The sequence below is a fragment of the Lytechinus variegatus genome, chromosome 4, assembly GCF_018143015.1.
Source record: "Lytechinus variegatus isolate NC3 chromosome 4, Lvar_3.0, whole genome shotgun sequence".
Lineage (NCBI taxonomy): Eukaryota > Metazoa > Echinodermata > Echinoidea > Temnopleuroida > Toxopneustidae > Lytechinus > Lytechinus variegatus.
In genome coordinates this window covers 36,406,135-36,433,426 of record NC_054743.1, presented here as the reverse complement: position 1 = coordinate 36,433,426, position 27,292 = coordinate 36,406,135, and the positions used below count along the sequence as shown (strand labels likewise).

General features: G+C 36.5%; 1 protein-coding gene across 2 annotated transcripts; it reads right to left on the bottom strand.

Annotated features, from left to right (window-relative positions):
- LOC121413958 (uronyl 2-sulfotransferase-like) lies at window positions 1-22,232 on the bottom strand. Of its 2 annotated transcripts, none has more exons than XM_041606981.1 (8): window positions 21,785-22,232; window positions 12,587-13,065; window positions 10,924-11,076; window positions 8,936-9,015; window positions 6,157-6,292; window positions 4,351-4,448; window positions 3,714-3,871; window positions 1-563 (listed from the first exon to the last, which is right to left on the bottom strand). In XM_041606981.1, the coding sequence occupies exons 1-8, from the start codon at window positions 22,008-22,010 to the stop codon at window positions 394-396; spliced, it is 1,500 nt and encodes a 499-aa protein (XP_041462915.1). In that variant the 5' UTR covers window positions 22,011-22,232; the 3' UTR covers window positions 1-393. The 2 variants fall into 2 exon arrangements, with proteins under 2 accessions (XP_041462915.1, XP_041462916.1); XM_041606982.1 differs by lacking the exon at window positions 21,785-22,232 and adding an exon at window positions 21,544-21,731.
- Between the last annotated feature and the right edge of the window lie 5,060 nt (window positions 22,233-27,292).

The window sequence follows — 27,292 nt, the reverse complement described above, 5'->3', positions numbered from 1 at the left end:
TTAATTTACCGCGTATTGGGCGCGTGTATAAAAAATTCCAATGCTGATGCGCGCTTTTGTCACAGTGCACCAAATTCACACCTATTCCCATGGTTAAGTACGCTATTTTATTCATGAGTCCATGTACGCGGTAAATAAGTGTATTTTATACATCTGCATAAACCATGGGTTCAACCGAGGGTTTTAACAACCACGAATGTGAATTCATGCCAATATTATACGATTGTAAGTTCCATGGAAACCTTGATTGTGACTGGCTGCTCGGCTCTGTTACCACGGTAATTCCAAGAGTTGCAGCGCTTTATGAAAGGGGGGCCATGGCAGTTGATTATGGTTCCCAACCAATTACTAATGTCCATGTGAACAACCCAACGCTGTGTGCTTCAAACTGTACTACGAAATCCCAAGTTCCCTCTTCTGCATGTGAAATCTCGTCTTGATAAAGTCGTAAAAGATGTATTCTAACTCCAAGACACTCTTCATTTTCTTGACGACCTCTGGAGATGGCGGAACCTTGTGTTTTGTTGTCATTGCAGTAATGTTGTACCGCCCTTCCTGTATCACTGAGAAAGAAAGGAGGAAAACACGAGCTGTTATTACTATCATGCAATTATTGACAGGTTTACGGTAAACACCATGTATGTAATCCTGAAAAGGACTGTTTGTTATTCTTTCTTGAATATATGTTAGCTCTGAAAAGAACTGTTATCGATGTTTCGACCAGCGTGTTCTGGTCGTCATCATGAATGAAGATCCATTTGAAAACCACTTGAAAAACCAAGTTGGTTCTGCAGGGGCATATGAACCCCTGCAGAACTTGAGTTTTCAAGCGGATTTTCATTCCTGATGACGACCAGAACATGCTGGTTGAAACGTCGATAACAGTTCTTTTCAGAGCTGACATACAGTCGTCCTCAAAATTATTCATACCCTTGTTGATATTTGTGATTTTTCATGTTTGTGATGAAATGAATGCATTTTATCAAGTTTCTCTATGATTTATGTGTGACCTACTAGTGAAAGAATAACAACAATGCACAATTCAAGAAATTTCTCTTTTCAGGGGTATTTTATTCATAGATATTCAAACAATGTCATGTTCAAAATTATTCATACCCTAGGTTTTCTGAGTCCAATGTCTTTCATTAATAGTCAATAGCATAGCCTTTGTTCTTTACGACTGCTTCTAGACGATTCCTGTAAGTGTCCGCAAGCTTCCTGCACGTCTCCTGCGGGATGTTAGCCCATTCTTCCTTGGCGTAGGCCTCAAGCTGGGTCAGGTTGGTCGGGTTCCTAGCCATCACTCTGACTTTCAGGTCTCACCATAAGTTCTTGATCGGATTCAGGTCAGGACTCTGACTTGGCCATTCTAGGACGTTGACATCATGGTCCTTGAACCATTTCTTCACCAGCTTGGCGGTATGCTTTGGGTCATTGTCTTGTTGGTCCTTCCAGTTGGGGCCAAGTTGGAGTTTTTCGGCAGATTCCTTCAAGTTCTCATCAAGGATCTGGATGTAATCCTCCTTTTTCATGATTCCTTTGACTCTAACGAGGTTCCCTGTGCCACTGGAAGAGAAACATCCCCATAGCATTATGTGCCCACCACCATGCTTGACAGTTGGCACAGTGTTCTTTGGATTGTATGCTTCCCCTTTATTCCTTCAGACGTATTCAACATCCATATGGCCAAATAACTCCAACTTCGTCTCATCAGACCACAGGATGGTTGACCAAAAGCTTGGATTTTGCTTCAGATGACCTCTAGCAAAGGCCAGTCGAGCCTTCAGGTGTTTCTTCCTGAGCAACGGTGTCTTCCGAGGCCTGCGTCCATGGAGACCTCCTTTGTGCAAGACTCGCTCGATGGTGGACCGGGACACCTTCGTCCCTGACCGGTCAAGCGTTTCAAGTAGGGCCTTGGTTGTGGTCCGGGGGTTGTTGTTGACCTCTCTGCAGATTTTCCTGGCAAGTTTAGGAGACACCTTGCACCTCCTGCCACGCCCACTAAGGTTCTTCACAGTGTTGTACCTCTTGTGCTTCTTGATTATGCTCTGGACTGTTGCCACAGGGACGTCATACTGCTTTGAAATGGCCTTGTAACCTTTTCCCTCAATGTGGGCATTCACAAGACGTTGCCGTAGGTCCTCACTGAGCTCCTTCTTCTTGGCCATGATTATCAGAGACTGAGAATTACCAGAATGCTTTCCTCTATTTATACCCTTTTAGAAAGATGCTATTTTCCATCATTGTTTAATGGCTTGTTTAACAAAGAGGGTATTTAATTCATTGGAACATCTTGAAATAAATATAGAACAAAGAATAGCACATTCCCAGACAGTGAAAATAATGTGCATTGTCATAAAAGGACATTTTTGTTGAGGTATTGGCAAGGGTATGAATAATTCTGAACAAGTGCAAAAAATAACTTTCGACCCTATCTATTATTATGCTAATGAAGACTTGCCAGCTCATATGTCAAATCATGCTTAGCAACAAGCAGACAAAAGATACAAAGAAAGTTACATCATAATAGCTTTTACAAGTAAAGAATCTACCAAAGAATGTTTTTCCACGAGGGGTATGAATAATTTTTAGTACAACTGACATATATTCAAGAAAGAATAACAGTCCTTTTCAGGACTACAAACATGGTGTTTGCCATAAACCTTTCAATATTCTACCACCATGGAAACCTTCAAAGATCATCTTATCATGCAATTGTAAATTCTTAGGACGAACATCACATTACCCTTGGTAGAGAGATTCATCCGATAGGAGATTTCATCTGTTCACAATACTATGTTAGCTTTTGCCGACTGAATTCTGTAGGCTTCTTCAAACTAGCGCTGACTTGACATAGATGGGTATCGGTAGTGTGACATTCAAAGAGGATGGGAATGAACCTAGGAGATTATTTGTATACTGCCCCAATACCCCATCTACGGCAAATCAGCGATAGCCTCGAATCTGAAGAAGCCGGCAGAAACCAGTAGGCAAAAGCTGTCAACAAGATTGATGGTGAAAAGATGAAAATATCATTTTGTTTTTGTATTGATCTATAACATTTCAGAGGGAATTATTTCCAAACCATTGTAAAAGACCTAACCAGATACATGTACTTGGTAAGACCGCACCATCTAAACTAATTTGATACAATTGATTCCTTTTTATCCCTTCTTTACTATAGCAATCAGATGTTGTTTTTTCTGGTGCTTGGTGCAAATCTTCAATGTTGCCATTCCATATAATTTAAATGATCCTTATTGCCTTCGAACCTTACTTGTTCAATGACAACACCAAAGGATTAAGAAATAAAGTTCACCAAATCTCAGCATGTACTATATTTTAATAGAATACAATGATTTTATCTCCTAGCGGACCCTTTTTGAAGAATATTCATGTGCTAAAATCGATTAATTTCATTTGATAAAAGTAAATATCTTGATGAATAAGATGAGAAAACTCAAGTTACATTGACTTTGTACACAAAATCACATTTTGGAGCGATTTTGGGACTGACATGCACTTATGTATAATGTTGCATAATTTTTCAACCACATACCCCGGCATCATAAATTTGGTCTTAAAAGATGTGCAAAACTTCAAAGTAAAAAGACAGCGAGTGGCGTGGTCGAAAAATTTTGCGCAGCGGAGAATATCAAGGAGGGGTTTATTCAAACCCCCTGGCAGTCTTAGGGTTAAAGTGTCTAAAATACCTGAGGTCTTGTAAATATCTAAACCGCCATCAAAGAATTCAGGAATTAACTTCTCAAAGACCTTCAAAGTATCTTCAAGTTCTTCCAGTAGTCCAACTGCCACGTAGTTGTCCTTGACGTTGCGTATCGCTTCTTCCACAGCCCACATTGATTTCTCTCTACAAAATTAACATTTTGAGACACGGGTAAAGTTTCACAAAGAAGTTTGTAAGTTTCGAAAGATTTCACAAATGACCTACTTTGATTCCAATCAGCATATTAAAAGTTGGAATATAATTCATTTTTGTAGAATTACAATACTTGTTGGTACAAGGTATTTGAAAGCAAAGCTTATCATTTGTCAAAAGGTTATCAGGATTGAAATCAAACTTGAGTCAGTGTTAAAGTCAGACCTACTCTACAACTTTGGATTTCAGTGTTAAAAATAGTATGTCCTTCCTGACTTTGGGAGTTTGGTCTGCCCTACACAGTTTAGATTTCAGCTTTTAAATTACTAATATGATCCACTCTACAAAATTAGAGAGGCTAAGTACTAAAGTGTGACCTGCCCATCAGAGTTTGCAAGTTCAACCGGTTCAACTCGATTTGACTATCAGCTTTGAGATGATCAAGTTTTAGATAAAGCACTACTCCATACCTGCATCTAATATCCTGCCCACAGAAGTATGGCACGATGTAAAAAGTTCTGGGTCCGTAGCATTCGGGTTTGTTCTGCAATACGCATTCGTCAAATGTCTGCATTGATTGGGGAAAAAAAATATACAAAGGTGATACTCTTCCTTAATGTTAAGATGCACAAATGGTAACTGGGAAACTCTCTCTTATTTAAAGGGGAATCCAGCCTTGGCCATAGAATGTTGTGTTGGGAAGGAGAAAAATTAATTAAACAGAATGGTAAAAGTTTGAAAGAAATCGGACAAGCAATAAGAAAAATATAGCTGCTTTAAAATTGAGATCACTAATACCATGTAGATTTCAAATTGGCAACTGGGTAAGTAAATTATGACAAGGGGCAAGGACAACTTTCCCATAGGCCATGTACTTTATTATCAGGGATTTGTGGTTTTCTCCTAAGTACCCATTCCCCTGGGGCAGTAATCTAAATATAACCCATTGTAGTATATTGTTTAATGTCCTCATGAAAGAAAAATATAATTTGAAATAAAACTTTTGGGAAAAATGACATTTTAGCCATAATATGTATTGGAGTACATGGAAGAGTAGTCCTTGCCTTACATCACTATGACATCACATAAGCGGCCAATTTGAAGTCTCCATGGGTATAGTGATTACCAATATTTACAACTTTAAAAAATTCATAACTTTCTTGTTATTTGTCCAATGTTGTTCAAACTTTCACCTATCAACTTGTCTGATTTTTCTTTTTCTTATAAAAACAAGGTTTCATTTGGGTTGGATTCCCCTTTAACCCTAAAAGGAGTGGGGGGGGGGTGCATCATGGCCCCCTCAACCTCAACGCTTCGCATGGTATTTCAGAAACGCAAGAAATCTCAAATAAACCAGTCCTTTCAGAGTTAAGATGGTGCACTGAGCGGATCACCTATTGTATTGTTTCATTCCTCAAATTTTACTGACTTAAACCAGGACAGGGTCCATTAACAGGGCTTTAGATGGAAATATCTACGAAATGACAAATTTGTACAAGAAAATGATCCAAGTGAGTGGTGATACCCTTATAAGTGCCTCGAACATTTTACAGTATTTTTGAGAAATGCATTCTGGATGATGGTGTTGATGGAGTTCCAGAGTCGTAATCGACTATTATCAGAGCTGTTATCCTAAACAAGTGCATTTCAGTACTATAAAAACTGAAAATCAGTATTTTTGGTGAGGAAATCCAAATTTCCAAAGAAATACCAGAATACAACATCAGAATACAAAGCAGAATGAAAAAATAAATTTTATGAACTTATGAAAAAAAAGAAATACCACAGGACAACACATAAATCTGAAACTTTAGAAATTGGTCTTTTGCATGAAACCATCAGTATTCTCATTTTTTCAGTACTAAATACGGAAGATCCTTACTACTTCACAGCTCTGTTATATCACACTCCAAGTCCCTTAATAATAATAATAATAATAAACAGTTCTTGTATAGCGCATATCACAATTATGAATAATCAATAATGTCTTTATGCGCTTCCAAAGGACTTGGATATTACTATCCCAGCTGTAGCTTGGCAGCCATAATTACTAAGATTACAGCGCACACGCATTTCAAGGAATAAATTCCTGCCAGGTACCCATTCACCTCACCTGGGTTGAGTGCAGCACAATGCGGATGAATTTCTTGCTGAAGGAAATTACACCATGGCTGGGATTCGAACCCACGACCCTCTGTTTCAAAGTCGGGGAGACTTATCCACTGGGCCACAATGCTCCGCATTTGTTATACATGTAATACACGACACAGACATACCTGATATAAAGCATCTCCCTGGTAATTCCGGTCTTCACTCTTCCCGTCTCCAAAACGCTGAAAATAATACTGAGACACCATCCGTGACAGGGGATCGCGTATCATGTTGATGTACTTTGGTTGCGCTACTCCATATCTGCAAGAAAGGGACAAGAAGTTATATACGTTGGCCCGTATTCTGAAGTCGGGTTTAACTTCGACTCAGGTTTAAAGTATGGGAAACCAATTGTTACATAAATCACTAACGGTAGAGATATATCTCCGATCATTTGGCTCTCAAATCATTCATAATTGTCTAGGAAGTATATATAGAATATTGTCTTCACCATGGATGAATCAGGAAAGAGCACAGTAAATATAAGAAACGAACAACAACAAAAAAATTGATACTTCTGGCTTCCCATACTTAAACTACAACTTTAAGCCTGAGTTTAAGTTAAACTCGACTTCAGAATACAGGCCATTAGGTCCCTATTCTGAACACCCAGTTTAGAATCAATCATCTGTGGTCAATACAATCTCAATACATGGGTAACTACTGACATCGATCTCCAAAAGAGATTTTGCCCACAATGATCCGCTCCCTTCGGTGGGCGGGAAGAAAGCTTCAGCGTAACCCAGGCTAGTCTTGGCAGAGGATCAGGGGCCAAAGGGACGGTGCATGCTCATGATGCCAATTTGTGTGACTGAAAAAGCTTTCTGGAAAATTCTACCAGGTGTATCAATAGATGAAACCAAACTTTCATGATTGCGAGAAAAATCAATCATGAAGTATATTACTTGAAATTATTGCCTAATTACCATTCCAAAGATATCTGAATTTCTTTTTGTATGACCAAGTATCACTGAAAAAAAAATCAAAATGCAAAAGTCGACCTCCCATCTGTCAAATCTTCGCTTTAAGCAAAACAATTTTTCAGAACAGGGGAGCATTTCATGAAAGGATTTGTCAGACTTTTCATGCGACAAGTCTTGTTTTATCCGACAGTTACCATAGGAACAATGCTCAGCCAATCAAAATCAAGGAAAGTTGTCAGATCTGACAACTTGTCAGACGGGATTGTTGATGAAACGCTCTCCGGATCACTGATTATTGTGGGGCCTTTTTTAGCACTCTACATAGTTAATTCGGTGCTTTGTATGATTGGGTAATTGGATTCAATACAAAGTAGAATATGGATAGCAAGAAGAAGGGGAATTAGCCCAGTGTACAGATAGACTAGTATTATTACCCATCTTCTCCCCCTTCAACCCCTCTCCTTCCCCTCCCCCACCACTGCTGGATTTATTTCCAATTGGTCTAATGCCATTTCGTCTAATTACTAACTCGTCTACTAACATTTGGTCGCATGTCATAAGGTGGTCCAATTTCGCGAACAGGGTAAAAATGGTCAAAATTTTATTTTTTGATATGTTATAGCTATTACCATTCTCTAAATAATGAAAAAGTTTTAAGTCTCGAATACATTTATTTTTCCTTAAAATGACTAATTAACAGCTAATTATTACACAGACGTCAATGTAAATGTGAATTTTGAAATGCGTTTTTCTCAAATTGGACCTGCTGCACATAAAATGGTGTCAAAAGTTAATGCAACGTTGGATCACCCTAGTATTTTGCAGTTATAATCTTTAAACATCAATAATTAAATCTGTACCAAAAATCAAATAATTATCTATTATTATATGCATATTAATTATAATAATTAATTAACAGTATTTAATTTCACATTTTTACCCCCAAAATACCTGTCACTGTATTTATATGCTTGGCAAAATGACAATATCATGGGTAGAAATGTTTGTTGCAATGATAAACAACATTTGTACTAAAAATTAAAATTACAAATTAGATAATTAACCAAATCTCTCCAGTTTACTATTACTAATTGATTAGGCTGCAGATCAGAGCTGACATACACATGTATTCCATTGCTGCATATTTTCAAAATTGTCAAATTTTTATGACATTTAGTTGTTCCCTGCTTTAAAACACCCAGAAATATGAGGATAACAGTCATATTACATATTATAGTAAGTTGTTAATTAGGTTTAATTAATATTTTATCATTTACCGCATCCACCGGCTCCACCACCCCTGTTACTTCAAACTTAATGTGCTATAGTTTTTGTTCCTGATATTGTATTGATTTAATTCATAGTAATATATTTAGCCTATAGTTCTAGCTTCAAAATGAGATATTACTCAATAAATTTGGTCAAGATGCTGTGATGTAGCAACAATTTATCCATGGCACCGTGTGGAAAATTGTTCATACGCCACCCTTTTTGCATACCCAACTTATGAAATGCGACCATATGGTCTATCATCAATTCATCCACTATCCACATGGTCTAATTGCCATTTCGTCCAGTCACCATGTCGTCTAATTACCAGTTGGTCCAATAGCCATTTAGTCCATAAACCATCTGGTCTAATTGGATAAGTGTTAATTGGGCGAAATTAATGAAAAAAAAATTGGTATTAGACCAACTGGTTATTAGACAAAATGGTCACAGACGGACTGGTGATGATCGGACCAAATGGTTGTTAGACGAAATGTTGATGGACGGAATGGCATTAGACTAAGTGAAGGTTTTATGCACCTTGGGCACTCTGCCGAGTGGATTTGGCGCATTACGAATCACATATATTATTAGACCATGTGGTGAGAGGACGAGTTGGCAGTAGATGAATTGGCAATTTACCCCCCCCTGCTGCATACCCCTTTGTGTGTATAAATACAGACCTTTGCAAATCTAGAACAAAAGAGCTTACCTACGGAAATCCACAAAGTAAAGATGCCTTTGGTATAGGTACGGCCTTTGTACTTGATTTAAGATGGATACTAATTTTGCCTAGATTTAGGGAAAAATAGGAAAAAAGGGTTATGACTTCTTGATAACGTCAATCATGGGTTTTACATGTATTTCATAATGATCAAACCATTTAGTACATATTTTTATAGAATATCGTGGTTCATCTTCCTAACTCGAAATTCCTGAAAAGTATTACATATTATTAGATAAATTAATTTCAGATAATTTTAGTAATAGAAGTAGTAATTTCACATGGATCGTCCTTGTTGGTGTATATATTTTGTGTGTTAATATATTATAGAGTGTCTTGTGTGATGAATTGTGGAGTATTATGTCACGTGAGAGAGGCACCTGTGAGAGTCCTGGGGCCCGTTTCTCAACACAAGGACAAGTTGGTCATGTCTTTATCAACCAACCATGGAGTTATAGTTCCAATCTTACTAAACCTGTTTCTCGAAAGGCTTCCTAACTAGAATACCTTGATATCGATACTATCGGTAAAAAGAGCAGACGAGACGTAGCCTTAGTCACAAAATTGCATAATTTTCAAAAAGAAGAATCATGACAAAATTGCAAATATTGTGATGAATCGGGAAATAAATCTTTTCAAAATAATAGCAGAGGTGAATTATGCGTCATACATACTTAGACCATGAATACTGGAGCAATCAATTGCAAAGAAAGTTAAATTATGAATAATTCATTTCATGACTAAAAAATCACTTGTGGACATTGAGATGGGTACCTCGGGATATCCAATTTTAATAGTTTACAAAAATAAACCATAACGGTTTTCTTTGTAAAATGATCATAATTATACGGTCTTTTACGATTCCAAACATCATCAAAATATAGTTTAACGAAACATTTTTTAATCTTTGATACCGAAACATACGATATTTGACAAATTATATGCATGAATTAGGGATAGAATCTATCCAACTTTTAATAGGGGTCTGAAAACAACAAATACGAGTCCAGTTATGGATGGCCTGACGGGGTAGAATCTTTATCGATGAAATTATTTTACTATTTTAAAAATGAATGGTTTTGGCGTTTACCAACAGTTTTTATAGTTTCTTTGTATTACAATTATCATTTAATGCATTCACCCACTTCTTTTGTGATGTAATTTAAACCTCTATGATTGATGACGTAAGATTATAATTTTAAAATTTCTAGGCACTTTTGCATGTCATAGTCTACCCACGTGATGCCACTACATCATTAAGAAGTTATGACAGGTTCGGAGGTGTCATGAATATTTAGTGAGGTTGTTGTACCCGATCTTGGTAAAGAGGGCTTCGTGAAATGGTTAGCAGACAAGTAGCTCACTATCTCCGATTTAGTCAAGAAGTTAGACTTATGACGGTGTTGAGAAACGGGCCCCTGGAGTGTGCCTTTATTCATCTTGACCGGAATCGGATGAAAGGTTTTACCCAGATTTATCATAATCCGGACATATACGTGTAGTTTTGGGATGAAACCTATTTGAAACTTGAAGTTATACTTTGATATTTGCATTTATATAATTTTGTTTTATTTTGTTTTGTCCTCCTAAATTATCCTATGTTAATTAGTAATTGCCTGCTAACATTCATAATCTCTGCCATACATATATTTTCATTTCATAGTGTACAAGTTTGGTAAGTATTTTACCATATATAACGGTGTAGAATGTAAAATTATGCTACATACATGTATCATGAAAAATAGCCTGATGCAATGTGATATAAATAAATATACATACATACATAGCGTCAGACTATTTTTTATGATATGTAGCATAATTATACATATATATATGCAGCAAATTGCAGGTTTATTATTTTCAGAAAAAGGGGGCGGGCCATTCTGAGATCCATTTCGTCTCTGATTTATATTTATATTTTTAAACCTGAATTAGCATATTATTTTGGCAACTTGAGGGATGAATTAATTACTTACCTCATATGTAGAACTTATTCTAGTCCTATTAAAAACTTGGGAAGACAATAAATGCCAATGGTTCTTCAGTGCTAGCGACCTCAAGACCCCTAGAACTGATCTGCTCCCGCATTTACCAACTCGGTTATATATAACTGCAACTCCCTTTTGCGTCTGTTTATTGTAAAAAAATATATTTGAGAAACAATCAATTTGAGTGGAAATATGCTACCCCTAAAGGTAAAAGACATCAGTTGCAGCAAACAATTATTTCATGACAAGGTCTTTTAAATCAAGCGTAATTGTCAAAATATTATTATACATCTAGATCTGTAAACTTATCTGTCTGAAATCATGAAATATTAGCTAAAAATCAATAATTCTGATAACACAGAAAAGCATTTAACTTCCTGTCAAAGTGAATAAGTGAATGAAACCAAAGGAAGGTACCAGAATGTTTAAAATAAAACATACCACATTTTTATAAATATGATGTTGACTTAAACTCTTGTTGCCAAAAAACATTTCAATGCAAACTTTTTTGTTCAATTTGTCATACAAAACTAAGCTCCACTGTATGAAAGCACCACAGAAAATCAGGTCAATGAGGTCCCTATATTATAAGTAAAATTCCAGTTGTTGAAAAGCTTTACATGACCCTTGACCTTTTGCCACATGACCCCAAAGCAACAGACGGTGGGTTTACAGACCTCTAATATACATTTATTATTTTCTTGTATGTGAACAGGGGAATCCCCCAAGGGGGGGGGGCACTTCCATTGACGAGTGGATACCATGGGTGACCAAAAAAAACCCATATTAATAGGATCTCTTTTTCAAGATATGGCAAGTTACGTACGTAATGTAATAAGGTTGTAAAAAACACTGAAATGATGAAAAGAAAAGGGTATACATGTATATTTCGCTAGGAAAACTACATGTTTACGGTCCAATTAGCGAGGGTATTAAAAGAAAAGAATATCTTAGGATGTACTTTTTGCCCCAACACTACATGTTTAGGGTCCGATTTGAGCGAGGTGTGTGGGGGTGGTACTAAACCCAATGAAAGTAAAGATAAGCCGAACATCTGCGACATAACAATTAAGGTATCATTGTACTTGTTTATAGATCAAGTCAGGAAATACTTGTCGGGGGTATACGTATAGTTTTGTTTCCAATTTTAAGGGTAGGGTTTCACACGCCAATACTTGTTAAGGTGTGCATTTTCAGAACATGGAAAATACCTGTTTAGGGTGCTTTTTGAAACCCCATGGTCACGCATGGTATCCACTCATCAATGGAAGTACCAAGACCAGGAATTATGAGTGGGATTATGAAGCCCTATGACCAGGTATCAAACCATAGTCTGCTGTGCAAACCTTTCACTTAATTTAAGGGTCTGAATGTGCAGCCTATATGCCTTGTGTACTGAAGGCCTATGTTGAAACAGCATGTGCTAGTCTTTGCATGGAGAGCCACTTGTTGATCAAAGTTTCAATCAGGTTCTGTGCCTGCAGACTAATCAAACCCTACTGTTAATCTTGATATATATCTGATCTTTTCTTGTCAGGGTGGAAGGGAAGGGGGGGGGGAACAGCATGCATACATCTTACTGATGAATTTGAATGGCTTAGTCAAGAAATCTATGAGAGAAAGAGATGTGATTATACATCAATTAACAAACCTCTATATCATTTTGACTGGCAACCAATGGCAATGTCTTCCATGCCGAGTCATCAAATTCATTCCATTCGTGCAAGAAAGTTCTTTTCTTCCCATAATCCATTGGTCTTCCTGACTTATTTATCTCCTGCTTAGGCTCCAGCTCTTCAAGCTTTCGCAGCTTGGTGTGTGACTGGAGGACTCGGGCATGGTTGAGGGTGTTGACTACTTCTGAAGAACCCTTCTGCGCATCGATCTTGGCACCCGACTGGCTCCCCTCCTGGACATTAGCAGGGCCATCCTCCTGGACTCGTACCCGGTGACCTTCTCGACCTTCAGATTCCCGAGGGTTGCCATCCGAGGACACCCTGACCTCTCTGGCGTTGTCTCCCGTGAGGTCGCTGGGTCGCTCTCTGACCTCCGCGTCCGAGAAATCGCTCGATGACGGGAGGTAGGAGTCCTCACTGCTATTGCTCTCGACCATTTTTCTGCTTGGTTTGTCTGGGTAGATAGTGAAGGAGTGAATAGTGAAAGAGTCAAAAGCGGGAAAACGGAATGGTGCAAATGAAAAAGGTGACAGGAAACAGTTTACTGTGAACACTGAAAAAGTGAAAAAAATGAGGAGTCAAAACTGAAGTGAATCATGAAGATGGAAGATGGAAAATGTGATGTAGTTAATTTTGAGAGATGGAAATAACGAAAGTGTGATAGTAAAAACTGAAACAGTGAAAAAGTTCATTGTGAAAAAGGAAAAAGTGAAAAGGTGAATACAGACAAGTTATGTTCACTTATGTAGTAGAAATTGGTGACAAAATGAACAATATTAAAACAATAGTGAATGGTCTATGTTTAAAGTATATGGTGCCAGAACCTCAGACCACAATGTACCCATCCCATTGAAATAGTATATAGTGACAAAGTGAATTGTGAAAAAGTAAAAAGTGACAAGTTTAAAAGTGGCAAAAGAAGCTGCTGAAAACTGCTTATCTAAAAAAAGAGCCATTGGAGTAAAATAGAGAGTCAAAAGGGGCCTAAGCTTTCGATCCTAGCAGAATCTTCTTCGGAGGCAAAATGACCAATGACCAAAAAAAAAAACAATGACCAAAAATGATCATTTTGCCTCCGAAGAAGATTCTGCCAGGATCAAAAGCTTAGGCCCCTTTTGACTCTGAAGTTTAAAAGTGAATAGAATGAAAAGTGTAAAGTAAACTAATAAAAAAGTGAATGAAGAGGACAAAAATATGTCTAAAACGGTGAATAGCGAAAACACTGAAAAGCAAAATAATTAACAGGTGAAACCGACTGTAAACTTGTAAAGAAAATGAAATATGACAAATGTGGAAATATCATATTGGCACGGTGCATAAGTAGAATAGTGTCAAACTGTGCAGTAAATAGGAGAAAGTGAAATTTGATATCACTGAATAAACACATACTGATAGGGAAAAGTGGCAATAAAGGTTAATGATCCTATTAAAATGATGCAATTAAAAGAGAGGATCGAGTCGTGAAATTGCCAGTGATTACAAGTGCAATAGTGATGAGATAAATAGTGAAAAAAGTGAATCATGACTGGTCCAGTGAAAGGAAATGAGTGAATAAGGTTAAAGATAAATTCCAATTCTGGTAACGATCTCAAAATTACTTTTTAAAGAATCTAATAATATAATGACCACCCAAGTGTCTGTTTGTATGAATAAAAAATATGTGCCAAAGGATTCTGGAAGAAATTGTGTAATTGTTGAGAAATAAGCAAAATAAGCGCGGATTCGGTCACTTCCGTCAGGTCTTTATTCCAGCAATAATAATACACTGTCCCACGTGTGCCTATCTGTGTTGGTGATCTTCAGTGTGAACATTTTTCAGCGTAGATTTCAAGATTTCACAAAGTTCAGTTTATGTAACTGTACCAGATCTAGATCCTCGATGATATACTGACAATTAAGCCTGGTTTCACAGACTTTCTCATGAAATCAGTGTTTACTGCAACTACTGGCATTTCTCTTTAAAAAGTAAAGGAATAGCAAAAAGTGAAAGAGATTGAGAAAGGTTTAACAATGAGTAGCCCAAAGGTGAAATAGTACAACAGTGCAATCAAAATGAAAAAGTGAGAAATGAAAAAAAGGAATCATGAACTAGTCCATGTATACCATGAAATATTGAATAAATGGGGAATAACAATGAGCAGAATTGAAACAACCATTAAATCATGCTTTTATTCATCTTAATTTCCCAGTAATCATGATGAACAAAAATGGGAAAGTGGCTATTAAATTTTTCTATTTCATGTTCAGCCCCCCCCCCCTAGAACACTGTCACAGTGTCTGCCTATTCAAAGAACACTGTGTACGCATGGGCTGCAGAATGGTTTTCAAAGGGGGGGGTGGGGCTGAGCCAAAAGTGGGGGGCTGGCTGAAGCCCCCCCCCCCACAAAAAATCCCCCGCTTCTGTTGCCCCTGTACAATCATGTATTTGTATCCAATTTGTAAAATTAAAAATAAAAGATAAAAGAAGTGTTAAGAGTCTTAAGAGTTAAGACCACTCCCTGTGGTCCCATGTCAAAAGGTGGTCCAATTTCACAAACAGGGTAAAAATGGTCAAATATTTTATTTTTTGATTGTTAAAGCTATTACTATTCTCTAAATAATGAAAAAGTTTTAAGTTTCAAATACCTTTATTTTTCCTTAAAATGACTAATTAGCAGCTGATTATTACATAGACGTCAATGTAAATGTGAATTTTGAAATGTGTTTTTCTCAAATTGGACCTGCCGCACATAAAAAGGTGTCAAAAGTTAATGCACCATTGGATCACCCTAGTATTTTGCAGTTATAATCTTGAAACATCAATAATGAAATCTGTACCAAAAATTGAATAATTATCTATTATTGTATGCATATTAATTATACTAGTTAATTAACGGTATTTAATTTCACATTTTTGCCCCCAAAATACCTGTCACTGTATTTATATGCTTGGCAAAATGACAACATCATGGGTAGAAATGTTTGTTGCAATGATACACAACATTTGTACTAAAAATTAAGATTACAAATTAGATAATTAACCAAATTTCCCCAGTTTACTAATTAATTAGGTTGCAGATCAGAGCTGACATACACATGTATTTCATTGCTGCATATTTTCAAAATTGACATTTAGTTGTTCCCTGTTTCAAAACACCCAGAAATATGAGGATAACAGTCATATTCCATATTATAGTAAGTTGTTAATTAAGTTTAATTAATATTCTTTCATTCACCGCATCCACCGGCTCCGCCACCCGTTACTTCAAACTTAATGTGCTATAGTTTTTGTTCCTGATATTGTCTCGATCTAATTCATAGTAATATATTTAGCCTATAGTTTTAGCTTCAAAATGAGATCTTACTCAATAAATTTGGTCAAGATGCTGTGATGTAGCAACAATTTATCCATTGCACTGTGTGGAAAATTGTTCATACGCCACCCTTTTTGCACACCCAACTTATGAAATGCAACCCTGTCCCGGGGGGGCCACTTCCATTCACAAGTGGATACCATGAGCGACCATGGGGTCTCGAAAAGCACCCTAAACACATAATTTCCATATTCTGAATATGCACCCCTTAACAAGTATTGGGGTGTGAAACCCTACCCTTAACAAGTATTGGAAACAAAACGATACTCTTGGACTTGGCAAATATTTCCTGAAATGAACCCCTAAACAAGTACAGGAATGTTTTATTGTTACAGGTCCTTCGGTCGTCGGCTTTACCTTATTTGGTTTAGTACGACCCCACCTTCTACACCTCGCTCAAATTGGACTCTAAACACGAAGTGTTGGGGCAAAAAGGACATCCTTCATAAAACATTTTAATTTTGTTTTATCACCCCCGCAAATTCGACCCTAAACACGTAATTGCCCTAGCGAAATAGATACCCTTTTTTCATTATTTTTGTGCTTTTGACATCCTTATCACGTTACGTACGTAACGTGCCCTATTGTGAAAAGACATCCTTTTTACGTGTTTTTTTGGTCGCGCATGGTATCCACTCCTCAATGTAAGTGGCCCCCCCCCCCCCCCCCCGGGAACCCTGTACAAATGTAATGCATCCTCCTTTCCTTATCAAGTTACATAAGTCCCCTTCCTTCTGTTAAACGTTTCCTGAAACATTAATCTTCTTTGTAAACACATTTGCATAAATCGACCTCTCAAAGGCCACTTGGAGCTAAAGCTGTGATAGAGGGTCAGTTTTAATTTCATAAGTATCTTCTAAGTCCTAACCTACCAATCTTTCACATGCATAGCCATTTAATTGGCTCGGTGTAAAAATGGCAGAGGTAATAATGGCAGAGGTAAAAATGGCAGAGGTAATAATGGCAGAGGTAAAAATGGCAGAGATTAAAATGGCAGAGGTAATAATGGCAGAGGTAAAATTGGTAGAGGTAATAATGGCACTGGCAGAGCTGTTTTTTATATCTAAAGTTTTGCCAGGTTTACCGATACAAAAAGGAGGAAGAGTAGACATAAGAGAGGTGGAGAGACAGAGAGGGTTAGGGGTGGGAAAAAACATAGAGAACATAGTGAGGAAAGCTTAGACGTTGAAATTGTCATGAATGACTGTGGTTAAATATTATGTCCTTATTTGTATTGTTATCTGTACTATTCTTTTTAAATATTTGAATGACAATAAGCATGTGTTCCCAGGCTTGGCACTGAATATGTAACTGATTATGAAAATCAATAATAATCTTGCTTTGACTGGTAAACCAATTTGGGGTCGATCGAGGGGGACCATCTGGTTTAGATTCTTTGCATAAAAGAAGACCCTGAACCTTCTTTACCATTGCATCCAATATGATATAGGGTCGCATTTCATAAGTTGGGTATGCAAAAAGGGTGGCGTATGAACAATTTTCCACACGGTGCCATGGATAAATTGTTGCTACATCACAGCATCTTGACCAAATTTATTGAGTAATATCTCATTTTGAAGCTAGAACTATAGGCTAAATATATTACTATGAATTAGATCAATACAATATCAGGAATAAAAACTATAGCACATTAAGTTTGAAGTAACAGGGGTGGCGGAGCCGGTGGATGCGGTAAATGATAAAATATTAATTAAACCTAATTAACAACTTACTATAATATGTAATATGAATGTTATCCTCATATTTCTGGGTGTTTTAAAGCAGGGAACAACTAAATGTCATAAAAATTTGACAATTTTGAAAATATGCATCAATGGAATACATGTGTATGTCAGCTCTGATCTGCAACCTAATCAATTAGTAAACCGGAGAGATTTGGTTAATTATCTAATTTGTAATCTTAATTTTTAGTACAAATGTTGTGTATCATTGCAACAATTATTTCTACCCATGTTGTTGTCATTTTGCCAAGTATATAAATACAGTAACAGGTATTTTGGGGGCAAAAATGTGAAATTAAATACTGTTAATTAATTAGTATAATTAATACGCATACAATAATAGATAATTATTCAATTTTTGGTACAGATTTAATCATTGATGTTTTAAGATTATAACTGCAAAATACTAGGGTGATCCAATGTTGCATTAACTTTTGACAACATTTTATGTGCAGCAGGTCCAATTTGAGGAAAACACATTTCAAAATTCACATTTACATTGACGTCTATGTAGTAATTAGCTGTTAATTAGTTATTTTAAGGAAAAAAAGGTAATCGCGACTTAAAACTTTTTCATTATTTAGAGAATGGTAATAGCTATAACATATCAAAAAATAAAATTTTTGACCATTTTTACCCTGTTCGCGAAATTGGACCACCTTATGACATGTGACCATAGACGGCTTGATGGTCATAACCCTTGGAAGCGGAAATGCTGTTGGGTATTTTGTACACCATAAGCAGCACCCTCTTGGTAATTAGCTTGGTATGCTAAAAAAAAAATTATTATCTGATTGTTATTATTTTTGTTGTAATTCTTTTTTTCTTTTTCTGACCCAAAAGAACTTCACTTAGTTGAAATATTTTTGAGTCATTTTCCCCTTAACCAAATCCCCTTTGATTTTACAGTGAAAACTTTTTTCTTCTCGGCTTTTTAACACTAGGCAAACCAGCACCCCATATCTCTTACATTTTTGCTTATGCCATCTTTACCTTTGCCATTTTCAACTCCGCCATTTTTTACACTGTTAGAAAATTTATACTTAAAAATAAAAAATTCCTGCAACAGAGTCTGGAGAACACCTGTAATCTTACTGCACTGTGTAATCCTACATGCATGCAATTTGTATAAACTTACAGAAAATTGGTATTTTGTGCACGTACCCTTACAAATTTATTGTAATAAAACTGTTTTCCCCTTTTTTAAAACATATCTGTTCTGTAAAATTGTAGAAAAATTGTGGACAATCCTCCTGTTATTATAATCTACAAAAAAATGTTTTCTGTAAAACCTGTTTTTTTTATTTTTCTTCTGTAGAATCCACTGTTTTTTTGTAATAGTGTACCTCGGCTCGGCCACTTTTACAGTTTCTGCTATTATCACATCTTCCATTTTTTTTATCTCTTGTCATTTATGCCTCTGCTCTTTTTATCTGTACTGTTCTTACCTCTGCCATATTTACCTCTGCTGTTATTACCTCTGTCATTTTTGCCTCTGCCATTTTTACCTCTGCCATTATTACCTCTGCCATTTTTACTTCTGCCATTTTTACCTCTGCCATTTTTACCTCTGCCATTTTTACCTTTGCCATTATAACCTCTGCCATTTTTACATCTGCCATTTCTACCTGGCACCATTTAATTTCCATCCAATTTTGATGAAATTTTCAGCATTGTGCTTGTTTGATTTTTCTCTATTGATTCAAATCAAAATTTTTCTGAGGTGGACTTGACCTTAAAGATATTTTCAGGCTGTTATATGCCTGAATGATTAGTGATAATGCAGCACTTGGGAAATAATACAAATTCATTGCGATGTGAAAGCCTATATATCCAATGTCGTAGAATTAGTAGGTAGTGAAAAATTGGAAATGAAAAAATAACATATCCTGATGTACATATAGGATTATCAATTAGCCACTTGATGTGTCAATTTGACTACCAATGATATATATATATATATATATATATATATATATATATATGTAGTCCTTTACTTGCTGAGTTATCTATTAAAACGTGCAATGTCAATAACCAGATGGAGCCCAGGGTATGTGGATATGTAAATATTAAAGAGTGACTTTATGAATGACTGGCGATTTTTTCTTGTGGTAAAAGATATTCACTATTAAATGTTTATTGGTGATTATTCAGATGAGGTGATATGTTTTCATTTTATAACATTTTATAACATTCTGGTACCTTTCGTTGCGGGTTTTATTCATTTAGTCAAGTGAGAAAGGTTCAATAGTCATTCTTATTAAAGTCACTCTTAACTTACAAACAGCTTTATAAAACATTCACCTGGGCCCCGTTTCATAAAGGACTTTCGACCGTTTCAACTTAGCTATAATGGCAACTACCATGGTAACATGGCTCAGGAGCCAATCAGAATCAAGGTTACCATAGTAGATGTCATAATGGCATGTAAAGTTACAACAGTTGCAGTCCTTTATGAAATGGGCCCCTGGAACTTTGACAGTGGGTTGAGAATGCAAGACATATTTTCTTGTTTTCAATTCAACAACTAGACACTAGGGTACCTTATTAAAGGGGAATCCAACCCAAATAAAACTTGTTTTTATAAGGAAAAGAAAAATCAGACAAGTTGATAGGCGAAAGTTTGAACAATATTGGACAAACGAAAAGAAAGATATGAATTTTTAAAAGTTGTAAATACTGGTAATCACTATACCCATGGAGATTTCAAATTGGCCGCATATGGGATGTCATAGTGATGTAAGGCAAGGACTACTCTTCCATGTACTCCAATACATATTATGGCTAAAATGTCATTTATCCCCAAAGTTTTATTTCAAATTATATTTTTCTTTCATGAGGATATAAAACAATATACTACATGGGTTATATTTAGATTACTGCCCCAGGGGAATGGGTACTTAGAAGAAAACCACAAATCCCTGATAATAAAGTACATGGCCTATGGGAAAGTTGTCCTTGCCTCTTGTCATAATTTACTTACCCAGTTGCCAATTTGAAATCTACATAGTATTACTGATCTCAATTTTAAAGCAGCTATAACTTTCTTATTGCTTGTCCAATTTCTTTCAAACTTTCACCATTCTGTTTAATCTATTTTTCTCCTTCCCAACACAACATTTTATGGCCAAGGCTGGATTCCCCTTTAATATTAATAATCCTGACCCCTATACTCTCCATTCTGCCTTTACCCCCTTTCACTTTACTTGGAGATAAAGGTATTAAGCAGTTGCTCGAAAAACTCTATTTTAATCCAATGTTCCAGTGGATCCGACAATATCATGCTTGCTCCACCTTTATTGATATTTTTTTGAAGTGTACTGAGTCTAAGACTCCTCAGATGTGCTGGATTTCAGCTTGTCAATGCAGTTGTTACATGCATCCTCTTGAGCAGAATCCTTTGTTAAACTCCTTGAATTACAAGGAATTTGTATGTCCTATGCTAGTTTTAAAGCCAGACACAATTTACAGTGTGAGAAAACATTTACACCTCGCAAAGAAACATGTGACGAACACAAAATATTGCATGAAAGAGTATCTTCTCCAACAATTTGATACCATTACCATGTATCACTGTACTGACTACTGGTATATATGTTTTATACTTGGATAATCATTCCTGATGAATGTAAATCTATTTCTGCCAAGGCATGGCTTGAATAAATGAATCTAGAATTCTAGATGCCATACCAATGGTGTCATAATACTACATGGGATTCAGTAAATGTTATGTCCAATGCCCGGCCCCCTTTCAATAAAATTACCTTGGCTTGATTAACCAAGCATCTGTGATGTCAAATTATTTTGGGGAAACTGTTTCAGTTTGTACCAACTCACACTGTAGCTGTATATAATCCAGTCCTGACAACTAGCAATCCTACATCAACTCATCCGCTGGAAAAGCTCCATGATCGTGGTGTGTAGATTTAGGTCAGTGTAGCATACAGTACGACATGACAGTCACTTTCACTTTCTCTGTCGTCCCGGGTCTGTCGTACAACCCGCGTCCAACAGCTCCGGCCATGATATCCAGAAAATATTATAACCTTGCTGTCGACAAAAATAAAAATATACTTACCATTGCTCTGCCTCCTCCCTTCGTTTGGTCCCTGTTCAAACTTTGATAAAACTTTCTGTTGAATATTCAAGACCCTGCTATTGAGCCCATTATCACTTGCCGAACCGTGACGATTGTCTGCGGCTCCATCATTGTACAACGTAACCAATAGAACTGCGAGAGCAAGTAGGATCATGAGGAATACAGAACACAGGGACGGTCGTCTGGGAAACATTGCAAAGCTCATTTCGAGAGCTCTAACTTATCACTGCAACCCTCCAAAGAGTTAAAAGAGAAGTGCACCCTGTTTCGGGGGTAACATTTTCCTTGAGTGCCGGTGGAGAAGTTTCTCAAATTTTAATGCCGGAGATTAATTGTGTACCGATCAGCAAATCTCAAATGAGCGGGTACCGTGTGCAACATAAAAAATCACGGCCACGTACGAACGCGCGCTTAATCCTTGCCTCAGCTATACCACGGAACCAGTTCAAGAGGGTCGTAAAGGGGTATACACCTTTGGGTCCCCCCCCCCCCCCCTCTTTCCTTCGCCGCGGCTCTTACGATTTATTGATAAGGAGTTAGTTCGAAGTTTTGCAGTAATTGCTATTCCTATTGCCATTTCGGCCAAAATATATAGCGGTTTGTTTTAATGCCAGCCGGGAATGCCATAATGAGCTTTCGGATGCCTTAATTCCCCCCTTTTTGTTTCACCTGCAGTGTGAAACTATAGGCCCCGCTTTTAATTCCGACGGCGGCGGCGGCGGCGTACATCAACACCAAATCTTAACCGAAGGTTAAGTTTTTGAAATGACAGCATAAATTAGAAAGTATATAGTTCATGAAACTTGGCCATATGGTTAATCAAGTATTACTGAACGTCCTGCCTGAGTTTCATGTCACATAACCAAGGTCAAAGGTCATTTAGGGTTAATGAACTTAGACCATGTTGGGGGAATCAACATCAAAATCTTAACCTAAGGAAAAGAAAATAGAAGGACGAAGACGAGTGATGAAAAATAGGGGAAGGGGAAAATAGGGCAAATGGAAAACTCTTATAGGTCTGTATCAATATCCGAGATCGAAATAAACATTGAGGTTGAGTAAGATAATCATGATCCCTCACGCGATGATGCCAGTGCCTTGTCAAACAACTCGCTTATTATGTGTTAGTAAGTATCGGGTGAATATATGTAACAAAGCCCCTCGTAACTTCATCAGTCCTTAGGAGTTTAGGACTATGCCAAACCTGGCATAACTCTTCGAGCAGGGAAAATCACGAAAATTATGATAATCTCCCCGGTTAATTAATGTTTAATACTTTATCATTGAATTCTTATGGTTGGTGATATTTGTTACAATATTCAAATTTTATTTCCTGGTGAATACTATCCACAATGTAAATGTTATTGTTACTTTTCCATGATTTCTATAAAATTTTTGTGTATTTAGAATAAAAGAGCAAACAAAATGTACCTTATCTTGTCTATCGGTGACCATTACGAACAGATACCGAAAGGGGTATTTAGCTTCCGGTTTATCGAAGGTGTTAAAGGGATGGTCCAGGCTGGAAATATTTATATTTCAATAAATAGAGTAAAATTCACAATGCAAAATGCTGAAAATTTTATGAAAATCGGATAACAATGGCAAAGTTATTGAATTTTAAAGATTTGCATTATTCTGGTGAAACAGTTCTAAGCTTGCCTTCATGAATATTCATTAGGTGGGCTGGTTATGTCATATCCCCATTTGTTCTTTTGTGTTTTATTATATGGAATTAGGTTTTTTTTCTTCAAAATTTTACTACCAAGAACTATAACAATTTAATTGACAACTGATAAGTGCATTAGTTATTTATTGCTGCAACTTATTTCATCTTAATGGAGGCACATCTTGCACATGTATGAAAAAATGAAATAGTTATGATTTCATGTAATAACATATGAAAAGGGAAAGTGAGGATATGTCATCATCAGCCACCTAATGAATATTAATGACGATGTGCATATACCTGTTTTCACAAAATATTGATATACTTTAAAATTCAATAACTTCGTTATTTGTTATACGGTTTAGATGAAATATTTTCCGCAATTTGCTCTGTGAATTTTACTTTATCGATTTATGTATGAATAATTTCAGCCTGGACCATCCCTTTAATTGGTGTTCAGACAGGAGTGGATCAATTCAATTCAATAATCGTTAATGAAAGGATTACGCTGCATAAGTGCATACATATATTTTAGTGTCCATAGGGACTGCCTCGACAGAACATTTGCTTTGTTCTTTTGCAGTTTCCCATTTCATGTTCATTTTTTTATACATGTACTGTAATTATCCTTATACAATCTTAGCACTTTTCTAAATCTTTCTTGCATCTTGCTATGTGTCTTTGTTTCCTTGTTTTTTTTTAAATGTATTTTTGATGTTTTTTGTATGCTCAATGTATTTTAATGGACGTGAATAAATAAATAAATGAAATGAAATAAATAAATGAAATAAGTGCATAGCAGCCCGAAAGCTGAATTTGCATGCTGAACAGTTTTACAGTTTTACATACATTTACATGTAATATCTAGGGCGTAGGCTGGGTGTAATAGGTGCACGTGCTCCCTCCCGCTGAGTCAAAGGAGTTCCGACACTTGTAATAAAAATTTGTACGTTGTATCCCTTCTTCTGCTTTCAACACAAACTTAATATTCATGTCCCCAAGATGTGCACCAAACGCCCCATATACCAATTCAGCTCCACCTCCCCAGGAAGTACACCTCCCCATGCTCAAACCAGCCTACGCCCTTGAATATTTTAAACATTTTTTTAATAATAAAAAGCAAAAAAACATTATACATGTAATGTTGCTCAAGGTAAAACCATCAAGTTACAAACGTAGTGATTTACCATAAAATAAATAGGAGAGGGGAGGGATTGGGCAATTAAATCACGTGAGGGGACTTTGGTGGTGAATCTAAGTACATCCGCCCCGTGTCCCTCCCCCTCCCTTGAGAGGCACAAGCAATTTTTTTTAAAGGGAGGCGTGCATACGGAAGTGAGGTTTCTTTTTTTTTTTTTACTAGAGTGTCAAATTTTTCCTGAAACAAAAATGACCTCCATACAAAATGGCCTTTATTTATTTAGTCAAAACCCTTTTTTTGGCTTGACAACTTTTTCCTGTACAAAATGCCCCCGGGAACGCCGTCGCCCCTCCCCCTTCTGGAAATTCCTTGATCCGCCCCTACATCTGGCATGGGAGATGGGGGCAAGGCGAAGTGGGACGGTCAAAGTCATAATTTACTGATCGAATGTACTTTTGAGATAGGGAAATTTCTTTTTAGCTGGCCAAATATTTTTTTCAATCTCTTGTTTCATTTCATTCGTGGAATTCTGTCAACTTGGAATAGATAGAAAATTGTCATCTAGATTAATTGTATATTCTTTTTTTTCATATTCTATTTATTCATTTGGTATTTCTTTCAAGCCCTTTAATACTTCTTAATTTTTCCTTTCTCATCTTGTTTCTTCTGTTCTTTTTACTGTTATGTTTCCTCTTATAAAGTTTTCTTTATCGTTGACTTCCGTCTTTATTTCCTTATCTCATCCGATCATTTCCTTATTTTGTCTGAGTATCTACAAACTGCGCATATTTGTTAAGTTGTTTAGGTATTTTAGTTCAATTGTAAAGCCTACTATTTAGATGTACAGTCCTTTTGTAATTGTAAATAATCCAACGAATTAAAAAAAGAGATCTATTCCTCTTCCTTGTGTTTAGTATATCGTTTCCATTGTTACAGGTTAGGTGGGTAGCCGGGTACCGGTACTGACGTGTGTTACGGTCTTGTTTAAACCGATGTTAAACTCGAATCGTTTGGCCTGTATGGAATAGAAAAAGAAAAGGAGCTTCGATCATAATGGAGACCGTTCCCTAGACTCCCCCCAAGAAAAAAAGACGGAAAAAAAATAATCAGCGAATAAACTACCGTTTTATGAAAATGTTGCAGTTTTTTTTCTTTGTATGACCGAAGCTTAACAGCCTACATAGAGCGCCATCTATCGTCCAAGGCACACAGCTTTAGCTTTTGCATTAACAATGAGATTTTACGCAACAAAATCGATTTAAAACTCTTGGAACTGATGTATCAATATAATAATTATTTTATCATTCAATTGATATATTATATACGTAAGTGAATACAAACTTATTATAATTCCGGTGCCGGTCGACAATGTTTTAAGTGAATCAATATTACGACTTGGCCAATATGGGTAACTAAATTGGTATATGGCTCTATCTAATATTGGTTTATCATTTTATTTTCATTGTGAAAAATATACGAAATAATGAAAATGTAGTGAAAAGGTGATACGAAATCGCCATTGTAATCGTCATTAGAAGCAGCAGCCGCAAGTTCATCACCATTCATACGATTCGTCATCATCATGAAAACCATTACCATCTGCCATTATCATCATCATGACCATCTTTACCATCACCATAATCATCGTCGTCGTCTCCTGCATCATAATCATCATCAGCAGCAGCAGCCTCATTATAATCGTCATCATCATTTACATTATCACGCTCATTTTCAACAGCACCACCACTACCACCATCCTCATCATCTTCAACATCATCTTCCTCATCATCATCATCATCATCACCATCATCATCTTCATCATCATCCCCATCATCATCATCATTTGAAATATGACGCCCATTTTCACCACCATCATCATCGTCACAATCAGTATCATCATCATCATCATCATTTGAAATATGACGCTCATTCTCACCACCGCCACCATCATCATCGTCACAATTAGTATCATCATCATCATCATCATCGTCGTCATCACCATCATCACCATCAGCATCATTATCATTTACATTATGACGCTCATTTTCACCACCACCACCACCGTTATCATCATAGTCACCATCAGTATGATGATGATGATGATCATCATCATCATCAAGTACAGCTTTATCCTCAACTTCATCATCATCCTCTCACCGCCTCTGCACCAACTCCTCCTCGGCAGTTTTCATCAAAATCACCGTCATCGTCAGCAGCTCATACTATCAAATTCTCCTCAAACGTCATTACATCTACATTGTTACTATCATCACCATCATATTGATGCCATGCTAAGCTATTTTAAGCGGTATTTATTATCAGTTGATCTTCCTTTCGATTACATTTGTATCATAATACTCAACGAGAGGAGCGAATATTCGACAATTTAATCATGCTAATTAATGATACTAACTGACCTTTCATCGTTCCGTGCAATCGAGCAATTTCGCCGAAATGTTTGGCGTTACATGAATGCATAATTCATTAGCAATATCCATGCTAGTAGAGGATTATCAATGTAACAAAGAAAATGTCACAAAATAGTTCAATAAGCGCTAAACCTTCAGATAAAAAAATGCATATGGAAAAGTGATATAAAGTGTTATTCTTCAAAAGTGATTAGTATAATCATCTATCATTTTATTATTATTATTATCATTTATGTTATAAATATTAT